This window comes from Crocodylus porosus, unplaced genomic scaffold, assembly GCF_001723895.1.
Source record: "Crocodylus porosus isolate Cpor-Errol unplaced genomic scaffold, CroPor_comp1, whole genome shotgun sequence".
In the NCBI taxonomy this organism is placed as follows: Eukaryota; Metazoa; Chordata; order Crocodylia; family Crocodylidae; genus Crocodylus; species Crocodylus porosus.
The window spans coordinates 3905882-3919812 of NW_017728925.1; the positions used below are offsets into that span (position 1 = coordinate 3905882).

Here is a 13931-nt window from a genome sequence, read left to right on the forward strand (position 1 = left end):
GTGCGGGCCCGAGGACCGAGCCCTGGGGGACCCCACTGCCCACGTCCTTCCAGGTTGAGAAGGACCCATCCACTACCACCTTCTGGGTGCAACCCTCCAGCCAGTTGCAATGAAATGCCATGTTATGGTCACTTGCTTGGGAGCTCCCCAGCAAGAGGTTGTATTGTGGCATCTCATTGCAAATCATATTTTTCATGAAAATCACTTCATTCCATGAATTTCATGAAAAACATGTAAAATTGTGATTTAAATCGGGCCCTAAACATAAACCTCCAGACAACAGCAAGTGAGATCCCTGCTAGCACACAAGGAAATCTTGGCAAATAGGGCAATTACCAACATGAGCTGGAATTAAACTAGCAATGTACAGGTAGGCGAACAGCTTTGTCTCCTGTCGCTAGCCCTGAATGGCCCCCTGCTGAGGCCTGTTCATTTTAAAGTAATTAATTTGAAAAGCAGTTAAAGAAGCTAATTAGGACAGAGACAAGGCTGTCCCCTGACTGCCTTGGGCAATGGCCGGATTTTCAGGGCTCCACATGGTTTGCTCAGATACTAAGCAGTAACAAGATTTGTCAGAGAGGACCTGTCCTGTTCTCAACCCCTCTACAATTCCCCCTCCCATGCATCCTTCTTTTCGCCTTTCTGCAGTCATCAGCAAGCTCTGGCGTTTCTAGGCCTTATTCCCACTTCCCTTCTGTTTTCCACTGCTCCTTCCATCCTCACCATCTCCTCCTTCTAGACCAGGGGTCGGCAACCCCCGGCACACTTGCCATTAGTGGCACGCGGAGACATTTTTCCTGGCACGCCGGGAGGCGCACAAAGAAATTGTTTGGTTGTTTGTTTAAGTTGCTGCTCCGGGCTGCATAGCCACAAGTCCCGGCGCCGCAGCAGCCACAGGCCAGAGCCAGGGGAGCGCAGGCAGGGAGGCTGTCTGTGTCCTACTGCCGTCGCCCCTTGCTCCCAGGCTGCACCCTCTAGCCCGGCTGGCCCCTGGAGGGAGCTGCCTAGGCAGGCAGATGCCCTGTCCCACCTGGGGCAGCACTGAGGTGCTGAGTGCTGGGGCTGGGTGGTTGGGACAGGGTCTGGGTGGTGTGGGGGGAAGCACCACGGGCAAGCCACCCCGGTCAGGTCCTTAGGAAGACGGGGGCTGGGTGGGAAGTGGGGGCAGCCCCGGGGCTCTGTGGGCTCGAGCTGCGGTGGGCGGGTGGGGGGAGTGCCCAGTGGTACCCATGGCGGACATGGCCCAGCCTGCACTCCTCAGGGATGGGCTGCAGCCACCTGCACACATGGGGATGCTGCCTGGCCCAGGTAAGACACCAGGCTCAGGGGCCTTCCCTCTCCGGGATCAGCCTCCCTGCACACTGGGCACAGTGCAGGCAGGGCAGAGCCATCCCCGATGCAGGGGCCTGGCTGCGGGACCCCCCCCGAGCCTGGGAACAGCCACTGCAGCTGCCTCAGCCTGCCCAGGTCCCAGCCTTGCCCACCCGCAGCTCCCCTCAAAGGGCCTGGGCTGGGGCAGGTACTGCACAGGGCCACTGCACTGCAGGCTCCGGCTGCCTCAGGCCTGAGCAAGTATTGGCTGTTCCCAGAGCCTGGGGAACAGCCTGCGGCTGCAGCTGCCATTTGCACTGTACCCAGCTGACACAGAGACCAAGCAGGGAGCTCCCTGAGCTTGGTGTCCTGCTGCAGCCAGGTAGCATCTGTTTGTGGGCAGGGTGGCTGCGTCCCATCCCCGCGGAGCTGCACTGGCTGGCTGGGCCCCACCTCTGGTGCTGCTGGGCCCCCCACTGTGGCCCAAGCAGCGGAGCCCTTGGGCAGCCCCCACTCTCTGCCTGACGCCAGCTCTCTATTTACTGTAAGAAAAAAAGTTTAAAAAAGCAAGATTAATGATTATTAAATTATTAAATATGCAGCACATCCTGCCATGTAGCCCCTCTGCCCCAGTTTTGTTTTTGTGGCATGCGGGCACCCTGACAGCTTACAAGATAGACATTGTGGTTTTTTTCAGCGCTCCAGCCAAAAACCTTTGCCTACCCCTGTGCAACTAGCAAGTGTGAATATTTGACATCCCTGACTTTTAGGGCATCGACAGAAGTGGTGTTTTGTCATGCCATCAGCCCCCTGAAGCACTCTATAGCCATGCCCTGACAGAATTGCATGGCTGCAGAGCTCTTTAAAAGTACCTGATCACACTTCAGAAGTTCTCCAAAGCAGAGCGCCTTCATGAACTTCTGTCAGTGCATGCCGGGAGCAGGGCTGGGCTGATGCAGTCCAGCCTCGCTCCTGGGGGTTTGCCCAGTCTGTGCCGGGGGTGGGGGCAGGGTGGATTGGAGCCCATCCCACCTCAGAGGGGCTCCAATCCACCTGCCCCACCTTCCAGCACAGACTGAGCAAACCCCAGACAGGACTCCCTCTCCTCCCTTCTCCTCCTCCCATCCTGAAGACAGCACCAGAGCTGGGGGTGGGGTGGGGGGTGGCAGGGGCTAGGGGAGAGAGACAACAGACACAGCCACTCCAAACTGGAGCTTCATCCCCCAACCCCCTGGACCCAACAGCAAACAACTATTGGGGGGTGGGGGCAGGGATTGCTGTAACTCATGCTGCTTCCTGTGAAGCGCCATGATTTACAGCAGGAAGCTGCACCTCTGTCAGTGCCCTTATTGATGACTGTTTTGGCACAATAAAGGGAACAACTCTGATGAGAGCATAGAAAGATATTACATAGACCTAAGCTGGATATTAATAAAGCAAAGAAAGAGCAGGCCAACAAAGAGAGTCGTAGTGATGTTCTATTTAGAATCCACTAAAGCATCTTCTCTTACTATTTGTCCCTGGCTAGTGAAGGTGTTTAATGCTAGTGAATATACCCATCAAGCAATCTCTAGCAGCATTTTAAGGAAGGCAAAAATTCAAGCAAACATTCGGTTTCTGCATTTGTTTTTATTTCCAGAAAAAATATATGCTAGTTCAAATGCAGCTAGAGGGAAATTTTCTAAGGCATGTAAGGGAATGACAAGCACAAGAACCCATCCAAATTAATCAAGAATTGCCCTTTACCTAGGAGTTGTGAATGCCTGCCTCACTAAGGCTTGGGTGATCCCATTTCTGCCACTAAAGTTGCCAGTTCACAAAAGAGTTCACTAAATGCAACAGACTTGACTCCTGACACTGAAGCACATTGGTACTGAGAGCTCATTTTATGTTGTTTTGGTTGTTTTTTTAGCAACAGTTCTTCCAGAACAAACCATTCTGGCTTCTCCAGGCCTTTGGTGCACTCTGTGCGGAGAGAGCGATACAGGGACTGGAGGAAGCCAGGCCGAATCATCAGAAAGGTATGAGTCTGCCTCACTAGTCCTTTGGGAAGCTTGGCATGGGATACCCACTGATCCAGAAGCGTGCTGTCCCGTGAGGTCAGCACTCCGAATGCTGCCTTGTTATCTCGCAGTAGCCAACATGAGAACAACATCTAGGCACCGTGATCAACCATTCTGTTCCTGAGACTGACCCAGCTTTGTACAGAGACTTCTGAGCCCGGAATAGCTGAAGAGAAAAGAATACTTTCTTCTTAGGATCCGAGTGCTGCTCACCAGTGATGAGAGATTGGGGAACAAATGCATCACAACTGGCGGCAGAGACCAGCCAGAGGTGGGGTGAGATTTCTGGTTGCCATACTGCAAAGAGAAGAACAAGTCCACCCTTTATTTTTTTGATTGTAGATTTCCAGGAGGTGACTGTTCAGATAACTAGATTAGTTCAGATGGATCTAGAGAGTGAAACCTATTGGAAGCAGCTTTTGACTGAACACACAGAGGGTGGTGAGAGTGCTGCTCTTTTACTGGAGTCTGCATTTTAAGCAGTGATATCATATTGTAGAGGCAAAGCATCTGTTTTCAAATCCTGTAGAGTCAAATGAAGAATCTCTTGGAGGGATTGTCTTAATGAGCTATTCAGCTGTATTCAGAATAAAAACAGCTAGCTGCCTTAGTTGTTTAAAATAATATTTGGCATCAGCTTAGCCCCTTTTCCTGTTTGCAACTCACCTCTAGGCATGATAGATGCCCACAGATTCATTATGCAGAAGTATTCACTAGTATGTGTTAACAGCATTCAGTCAGTTGATTATTTGTAAATGGTTCGCTTCCATGATGTTACCCAAGTCATATGGTGCTTGATATTACTAAAAGTAGAGAACCCAAACCACAAGTAGCAAATAACTCACTCTCTGATATAAATTCTTTACTGCTGAAATGTTTGACATTCTGAAATGTTCGAAATGTTAGGTATTCTTAGAATTGTGGCCTTTTTCACAAATTCCTGGTGGCTGACCAAATACTAATGACTGATAAATAACAACCTCTTGAATAACAGAAAACCAAATACACTGTTCTTTTGTGAAAAGACACTAGTTTTACTATTTAACCACTTCTGGTTCTGACGGGGAAACATGCAGTCAGATTGGTTTTTTCCTCACTGTCCATGATTTGCTGCTCTTCCTTCTTTCAGCTACTCTTGATGGGAATTTAATTAGTGAAAATGTATGTAAAATAAGTTTTACTTAATTGTTTGTGCAGTGCATGGTGGGACTGAGCCTGGCTGCAAAAGCCAAGAACCTCAAATCAGTTAAGAAAAAGTAGTTCTGGAAACAGCTAAAAGCAGTGTGGTTAGACTGTTTGGAGAACTGTTTTGGTAGGAAACCTTAGTGAACATGAATGTCTTGTTCTGTTGACCACACAATTCAGTTTATATACTGTGTATACTTTTCCTGTTTGTCCTCAAATAAACTGTTTTATACAAAAGATTGTCTTCCTTTTCACCCTTTCTTTGCACATCTATGCAATTTTTTTGGTTCCTGTATGCTAAGAGTAAAGTGACCATATTATTTCTAAGGAAATCCAGGACACTGTCCCCCACCCCAGTCAGCAGCGCTGCTAGAGGCAGGTAGGCAGGGATGTGGGACACAATTTGGCAGGGAGGCAGAGCAGCATGGTTCACCAGGCAGGTGGGAGGGCAGGCACCACAGCTGCTGCTGCTGTGCAAGAGCAAAGTAGGTGGACTGGAGCAGTGCCCAGGCTAACCCAGCCCCCATCTCCAGCTACTGCCGAGGAGGAGCCGGGCTGGACACATGCAGCCAGCAGCAGCAGTGCCTGCCTGCCCACCTGCATGGTGCACCATGCCACTCCGCCTCCCTGCCAGACTGCACCCCACACCCCTGCCCATCTGCCTCTGCCTAAAGCAGCTGATTCCTGGACTTTTGTTTCAATTTTCACCAGCCTGCCAGGATGGCATATGAAATCCAAGACTGTCTTGGCCAAACCAGGACATATGGTCACCTAGCTAAGAGCCAACCCAAAGTCTATGTCCCACTTTAGCCACACTGAAAGACCTAATATAGTACAATTCAATTACATTGATTTAGGGTATGAGAATCTGGCCCTAGAAAAATGCATAATTCTCTGAAAGATCCCTAAATCCCTATTCATCATCCCCAAAAGTATAAAGAGTGAATCTTCCTACTGCCTAAGGAGTGTTTGAGTAGATTCTGATCTCTTCTTGCTAAAAGTTCTGAGCACCAACACATTGTGGGTACCTAATGCAAAAACCACAATTCAGTATGGCAGTCCAGTGTCCTACATTCTTCTGCATAGGTGTTTATCCCCTGCTCACTGCCACCACGCTGGAAGGAGCTCAGATGCTAAGCAACATGACGTCTTATCTGTTGCATCTGGTGGTGTTCACATCCTCTTTTCAGAGGGGATGTGGAGTGTGAATAGTGAAGTCTGGTTTGGTTGGTTGTGTTTTAGGATTTTGTTTTGTCTTCTGTAAATATACATGTAACTATGTAGTTATGTGAGAGGAGGCAAGGTCCAATAAATGTGACTTGTTTTTGGAAGATGGTGAGGTTGGCAATAGTTCTCAGCTCCTGTCAGGATTCAGTCTGCGTTCTCTGAACAACACCTGGGAAATTCCTGGCTCCCACAAAGACAAGATTTACCTTCATTCTAACACATTACATTGCACCAGAGAAGCATGGTTGTCAACCATTTCTTCATACTGGAACATGAGGACTTCTTGGGCTCAGGCTGTGACGCACCTTAAAGATAATGCCCAATCCACATAAGGACTTCAGTACTAAACGGCATCACAATACTCACACCGCAACACCTAGCTTTTAAAATCATGATACCTAGTGAACTGCACAGCCACAAGCTAAGTACCAAGGCTCCCCACGCATATTTGCAGAAGCTTAGGGCCTAGTTACACAGTAATTTTTGGGCAATTCCTGGAGCTCTTAACCCCTGGATTGTCTGCACATTAACACCTTAAAGTGGTTTTAAATTCTTCTTATTCAGTTCAAAGTTACACCCAGAGATGACCTGAGCAGGGTGCAGGGCCTGGGGCAAATCAGCCTGTGTGGGACCCCCACCCCCAGATGCAAAGAAGCCGACAGTGGATTCGGCAGAGGGGGAAGGAGGAGGTGCTGAGCAGCCAGATGTGAAGAGTCGCTGCAGCTGCTCCACCCGGCTCCATGCAGCCCCCACAAAGCATGGGCCTGGGGCAGTTGCCCTGATTTGCCCCCCGCCCCTCTTAGGGATGGCTCTGGTTACACCACTCCAGAACAGGATTAACTCTGATCTGCACAACCCAGCTGCTGTTTCATTATGGTGCAGCCACTCCTCACATATGTGCCGCCCAAGTTGAAGTCCTCCAGTATCCCAGAATCTCCCACACCTCTACCTGTAGAGCAGGGATATAAACCTATCCAGGTTCACCATCCCTCAGTCTTGTGGCCACTCACAGCTACAGCTCCTAGTCCTGCCCCTGCTCACCAGGCCTCTAGCAGCAGGTCACGGCCATGCAGGTGGGGGACGATCAGAGAAGGTTTCTAAACTAAGAGCATGACTGCTCGAAACTCCAGGCTGGCACTAACACTGATCAACTTTTGTGTGGCTCACAGTGTAAGATATAACAGGGCCCTTAGACTTCTAGGGATGAGATTCACAAAGGCCACCAAAATGCTGAGGAAGGCATGGGACCAAATACAGAGGAAAGTGCCTACTTCAGTCTAGGTTGCAAAGATATGAACACTCCCCTAGAGTTAAGACTGAGTTAGTTTAGGCACAAAAGTGAGGCCCAAGAAGAGGTGGTAGACAAGGATTGAGTAAAAATGACCTACTAGCCCCATGTTTCACTTGGAAACAGAGTCAAGATCTCTGCTCAGGGGAATATATTCATAAAAATAAAGCATTTTAAAATGAGTACCCTGAGACCTAATGCTTAGAACATTCCCCTGTGAAACGTGTGACCTGGACTCAAATTACTGCACCAAATCCAACAGAGAAACAAGGATCTGAAGCTGGTTTCCCAGTTCACAGCAGAATGCTCTAACCACTGAGCTATTAGGATGGGATTAGGGGTGGGGAATGGTCACCATCACCTCATCTTTGCAGTACTTTGTGCTGCTAAGGCACCCACTGAAAATCCCTTCCAGATCAGGCTCCAGAGCAGGGGTGGGCAAAATATGGCCCACAGGCTGGATCTGGCCTGTGAGGCCATTCTATCCAGCCCATGGGGCCCCTAAAAAATTTAGAAAATTAATATTGATTTGTCCTTGGTTCCTGTCAAAAATGACAGAAACCAGGGGCAGTAGGACCCAGGGGAAGCCCAGCGGGCTCCCACAACAGCAGGGCCTGCCCAGCCCCACCCCCTCACCCAGAAGGGGCTTCTGGCCTGGGTCCATGTGGCTGCCCCAGTGTGGGAACCTCAGGTAAGGGGTGGGGGAGGGGAAGGGTGGGCAGGGAAGGAGCGCAGCAAAAAGCAGCTCCTCGCCTACCCCGTGCCCGGCACTCCCTGCTGCAGCTGCTTGCAGCCTACGTGGGGCTGTCTTGAGCAGGCACAGGCAGGCCCAAGTGGGCTGCAAGTGGCTGCAGCATGGGGTGTCAGCCACGGGACGGGCAAGGGGCCACTTTTCCCCTGCGCTTGGCATCAGCTTGTAACCTGCCACTGATGCCAGCCTGGGTCCCACACTGGCTCCAGGCTCACCCATCAGGGCAGCAGCTACAGCCCCCCAGATTGCCGTGCTGGGCAGTGTTTACTGCTGCTGCCCACCCAGAGCTTGTGTGCTGGGCAGCCCAGAGGCGGCAGGGGCAAAGACTGCCTGGCGTGGAAATAGAGGGGCCGCAGCTGCTCCTACCACGGCGCAACCCTGATGGGTGAGCCTGGAACCAGCACAGGGCCCAGGCTGGCAGCTGGGGTGGGTTACAAGCTGGTGTTGAGCGCAGGGGAAAAGTGGCCCCTCACTTGCCCTGTGACCGGTGCCCCGTGCTGCAGCCACTTGCAGCCCACGTGGGGCTGCCTGTGCCTGCTCAGGACAGCCCCACGCAGGCTGTGAGCAGCTGCAGCAGGGAGTATCGGCCACGGGGCAGGGGAGGGGCCACTTTTCCCCGCACTCAGCACCAGCTCGTCCCCTGCCAGGGAGCAGGGGGTCAGGGCTGCATGCTGCCCCCCACCTGTACCATGGGGCAGGGGGGCACTGGGAGTCAGTGGGTGCATGGGGCCTGCACCAGTGTCCCAGGGCCAGTGCCAGCAGGGCCCAGAGCTGGGGAGCAGGAGTGTGGGGGCCCAGCCAACAGGGGCTATGGAGCCGGGCCAGCTCCTCGCTCTCCCGCTGGTGCAGCCCAGCCCGGCTCCACAGACCTCTGCCAGCCTGCACCCTGCTCTGGGCTCCACCGGTGCTGGCCCTGGCACATTGGTCCCAAGATGGTTACCAGGGGGCAGGGCACCTGCCAAGGGGCAGGGCTACCCACACGGCTCTGGACAGCTTGCCAAAACTGGGTAAGTAGCCCTCCACCTGAAATAATTGCCCGCCCCTGCTCTAGAGGCAAGCAAGCGAGGGAGAATCTGATTGAAAAGTCGTACTGGGGCTTAGTTTGAGCAACATCTTACAGTATCTCAGCAGTGGCAGGACTTGGGTGGCTGCACACATAGTAAATATTTTGGGCAACTAGATAACTGCCTGAAGCTTATGCACTGAGCACTAGCTGTGCTGGTGTTGCTGAAGAGATGCACTGAAGCACAGAGCTCTGGTCCTTCTGAATCAGGATGGAGATGCAGACCTGAGAAATATGCTTCAATCCATTTGCTGTGAGACACAGCATCAAGTGCACCGCCATCGAGGTTAGTTCACCTTACACTGGTGGTTAGTTTCACTTGAATTCTTTATTTTAAAACCACTAGCATTACAAAGATCATTTCCCTGCTCTGCCTAGCTTCTTCAGATTTCAAGTTGCTTTACAAAAGAAAGTCACTGTGAGGAGCTTTCCCAAAATTAGACAAAGCTACATGGTAGCAACCTCTGCAGTTAAGGTTGATATGACCATTCTGCTTCAAAACACTACTTTTTCTTCAAAACTTCCCCATAACATTGTGGGCTCACTTTTTTTTGCAGTCCCCTGAATTATGGCAGGCTTTTCATGGGAGGATCCACTTCCAAGCACTATTTTAGAGCTCAGGTCCTGCTGGTTTTTTGGCTGACATCTTTCCGAGCGTTACAGGTTCCACCTCAGCTGCTCGGTGGTTCAGAGGAAGGATGTGATTCTATTAAGACTCATTCTCCCTGCAAGTCCCGTAGGCACTTTGGGGCTCATGCTGCAGGTGGAGATGGCCAGCAAGAACACAAGCTTGGAAGAATGTTAGCAAAGCAAGAAGGCGGACTCTTTCCCTGAATACAGCAATATCTTAAGATGCTGCAATGTCATTACTGAACTGTTTCTTCTTCCTAGATGGTCACTAAAAGCCTCTCCCTTCCCATCAGTTCTGCTTTCCTCTGAGCTTGATTGAATTTGTGTCCACCTGGCTCCTTTCTGAAGACCATTGGTTCAGCAGATGAAGTAATGCTATGTGTCTCCTTGCCCTGAGAAGCTGGTAAGTCCTTCAGATGCCTCCTTCAGTGTTTTATTAATGTTCTATTTTTTAACAGTGAATACCTATAGGGCAAAGCATTTAAACTCTGCACCTATTTAGACCTGTGCAATATCAGTGAAGTGACTGGGGTTGTATGACTGCCAAGGAAGGGAGGATTTTAGCTGTAGGCATGTATCAAAATTATTGCTTTGTTTGTAGACTTGGGTCCAGATTCTGGTCTCTGCAATTCTGGTATAAATCCAGAGCAGAATCTGGCAATTACATAGCTACAAATCTGTTATTGATGGCTTAGATAATTCAATTTCAAGTTTAATATAAATCAATTAGTTTTTTCTTCTGCCCTGTCTTCTTAGATGAAAGTTGCTTTCAATTTACTGAACAATTCATAGACTCAAAGTCCTTCCTCTGATTCTGGTGCCTCCTCCGTAAAGAGTCTGCAGGTCTTATTAAGGCAAAACTTCCACAAGTGCAGGGTAGAATCCAAGGAGGAAAGGTCATGAGTTGATCACAGTTCTTGATATACAGAGGCCAGTCCTGGTCTTAACTGTGAGCAGTAAATGAAGCCCAGAACATTTTTTGTACAGCCTGAATTCTGATGTGCTCATTAAGCCAACAAGCTCCTGCTATGGAGGGAAAAGTGATAATCTACCAGTGCCCATGGCTGTGAAGGATTCCTGCGTCTTTGCTTTCTTAAATAGGATGTCCCTAGTTTCTGCTGCTTTGTCTTAATGGGTGGAAAGCTAGATGGGGTGCTTGGTGTGGATATTGTACTGGAATTCAATTTGGGATTTATCTAATTTGGAAGGTTTTTCAACAGAAAGTAGCAAAAAAGAATCTACACCATCGAAATGGACTGTTAGTATAAACTTAAAAATGCAGCACCTCAGTTTATAGTTAAAGAACAGTCACTCTCTATCTGAGCCTCCACAGGGCTTTGCAAACCATAATTAAGGGAATTCCCCATTTCACACATGGGCAATGAAGGGACTTACCCCAGGTGTCCCGGGCACAGAGGAGAACCTGGGTTTTGATCTCAGGTGTCCGGATTCCCAGTCCACTGTACTGTGGAGCAGACAATGACCCCTTCTAAGACTTACGCTGGGTTCCTTTTTGATTCACAATGTGAAGACACTTGGTGGGCCAGAAGTTAACAGAAAAGGTTAATTTAGTTTCAGGTTTCTGCTTGTGGCATACACACAGTCCTTCTCTCATCGTTTATGTCTAAAAATATAACAGTTGTGACTGTACAGGCAACCTCACTGACCACTTTCCGTCCCATTTCCTCCCATACATATCTCACCACTCGGCACCCAGCAGACTACATGCCTAGGGGAGTGGTGTCCTGTGATCTTATAACCTGTGTTTCAGACACAGGTTAGAAAGAATCAGGCACAATCCCTTAAAGATGCAGCTTTCAGGCAGTCCAAAATCAGTTTTCTTTAACTGTCAGGGTAGAATTTCTGCTGACAGATTAAAAACCACAAAAGGATGTTGGGATATTACTAGGAACAGCTCAAGCAGTGACTAATCTTAAGGGCCTACTTTTCAGTTTAAGCACCAAAATACCTCATCTGGGTGTCAAAGTGAATAATTAAGATGCTAAAATGGCTAGGGAGGTGCTTTTGTGTGCATAGATGCTCTGGATAGTAGGTACACCCAGTATTGTCAACTGGGCTGAAATGTAAGTGTCTCTTAAAGGGCAGCAATGAACCCATAGACAGCACTTCTCACCAGCAGAAAGAGGTGGGGACTTTGGGACAAAAATACCAAGGCAAGCCCTTATTCCTAGTGCAACAGATGTGGGAAGCTGATGGCACTTCAATTGTTCACACCTACAGAGTAAATTTCACAGGTGCTCTGTGTGTATCCCCCTCCCTTCCCTTTGCTTTGCTCTGGGTCATATCCAGGCTTTCTGAAAGAAAGATTAAATCTGATTCCCAGGAGGTTGCACTTGTCCATGAAAGGGCTGAATTTGGCTTGTTAGGCCTACTCTGTCTCATTCCTCAGTTAGCTAAACTTAAACAATTAGTGGTTAGTTTGGTAAAATGTCTTTAGTCAATAGGGTGCCATATTGCAAAGGAGCTGCCAGACCTAGCGAGCCTGTTTGTAGGCTTGCTTCTGCCTTGCTTAATGGTACTGTTCTAAAATTCAGCTTACGTTATTTCACCAAAGGTGAAAGGATTGGACCCTGATGGCTTTCATTAATTCTTCTTCTTTGCCCTTTATTAAGCCACAGGTCATCTAAAATATGGAGAATTCTACCCAAGGCTGGAGAGGCAGTAGCAACATCACCAAGTGCCAGCCACAGCAGCTCAACACTGTCATCCCCATCCTTCTGAGCATCTTCTTTTTGGGTGGCTTAGTTTTGAACAGCCTCAGTCTGTGGATATTCTGGTTCCAAATTAAGCAGTGGAACTCTGGCATGATCCTCCAATTCAACCTGGCTTTGATGGATACTCTCATCATTCCCTTGGCACCACTGATGGTGACTTATTTCAGTCTGGGCAGCCACTGGCCATTTGGGCAGTTTCTCTGCCAGCTCAAAGTCTTCACCCTTAGCAGCCATTTGTATGGCAGTATCTATTTCCTGACACTAATCAGCATCCACAGGTACTTTGTTGTTGTGCGCTTGAACACCAGGTCCCTTTGGAAAACAAAGCCTTTCCTCAAGAAGCTCTGCTTGTTCTTCTGGTTCATCCTCATCATTCAAGGGCTCCCCTTTTTCTTCGTCCTCAAAACTTCAGTCCTTCAAGGGTCAGTGAGGTGCCTGAATATCCACCAGACAGAATTGTCCTATCTTTACTTCTATTACAACATGGTCATGGTTGTGGTTGCCTTCCTTGTCCCGTTTGGCATCTCCTTGACCTGCTATGGCCTGCTGGGAAGTACCATTGCTAAAATGAGCAGTGCAAGCCTCCGAGGCAAGATTATAAAAACTAAATCCCTGCAGATGATAACAGTATCTCTGAGTATTTTTGTCACCTGCTTTGTCCCCCTGCACATCTGCAGGACCGTGGGTGTGATTGTGAAGTTTTATGACATGTCCTGTGAGCTCCTGTACGAGGTAGAAAGTGCTTATTATGCCTCATGGGTTTTCACCATGGCAAACTGCTGTCTTGACCCTTTGATCTTTAACTTTGCTAATGAGAAGTTTAATAAGTCCCTTTCAAAATTCCTTAGCAAATTCCGGATCTCCAAATAAGTGTGTAGGATTTGGGGTTCAGCCTGCTACTTTCCGATGGATCAGTCAGAAATGCTTTAAATAGTAATGGCCAGATGTTTTACAATGCCTAGAATTCTGTTGGAGGTGGCAGAAAGTCTTGAACATCCGACTGATCTTCAGGGCTCCTGGGTGTTGACACAGATCCCAGCTTTACTTAGAGCAACCACAGGATGCTGTATGTTCTGCTAGTTGCAATGATCATTCCTACAGCCAGGGAACCACTAAAGTGTTCTGCCAGTTTTTGGTTCCTTTGTGCTGCCAGAGAGCTACAAAACAGCCAGAGATGGGCGTTGAGAGTCTGGAGCTACAACTATAAACCAAAAAAGAATCTAAGCACATCTACACAAGATGTTTACTGTGAAGTGGACTAGGTAGCTCAGCAGTAAATGTCTTGGCATTTACACATACAGAGCTATTAGCCTAATAAACTCTGCAGCAAGATAGTACTTGTAAATACTTGTAAGCACATGTAGCGCTGCAAAGTAGATGCTGACATGGCTGACTGGGGCACAGGGGCGCTTGCCAGCTAGCCCCACACTGGAGCACCCTTGAGCCCCAGCCAGCCCCTCTGCAGCATGTTGAGCCAGGCTGGAGCAGCCCCGGGCTGGCAAACTGAGGCCCAGGGCCCCCTGCCAGCTGGGGCTGCTCTGCCCCGGCTCAATGTGCTGTGGTCTTATGTGTGTGCATATTCAAACATGGTGCCTGGACGCTATAAACGCCAAAGCAATAAACTCTGGAATTTATTGTTTTGCATTAATTGCATGTGTAGACATGCCCACTGTTAACA

General features: G+C 49.1%; 1 protein-coding gene and 1 long non-coding RNA gene across 2 annotated transcripts in view; both read left to right on the forward strand.

Moving 5' to 3' along the window:
* The window catches only part of LOC109313835, a 10054-nt gene extending 5414 nt beyond the window's left edge, over positions 1 to 4640 (forward strand). The window contains exon 2 of the long non-coding RNA XR_002102154.1: positions 3224 to 4640. This is a non-coding gene — a long non-coding RNA (uncharacterized LOC109313835). The remainder of the gene's footprint in view (positions 1 to 3223) is intronic.
* A 7529-nt stretch (positions 4641 to 12169) lies between these two features.
* On the forward strand, positions 12170 to 13123 carry LOC109314114 (P2Y purinoceptor 2-like). Its single transcript, XM_019541098.1, has one exon. The coding sequence runs from the start codon at positions 12170 to 12172 to the stop codon at positions 13121 to 13123; it is 954 nt and encodes a 317-aa protein (XP_019396643.1).
* The last annotated feature ends 808 nt before the right edge of the window (positions 13124 to 13931 follow it).

Excerpts from the sequence above, each read along its gene's own strand:
- LOC109314114 (XM_019541098.1), top strand. The coding sequence starts at position 12,170 with ATGGAGAATTCTACCCAAGGCTGGAGAGGCAGTAGCAACATCACCAAG.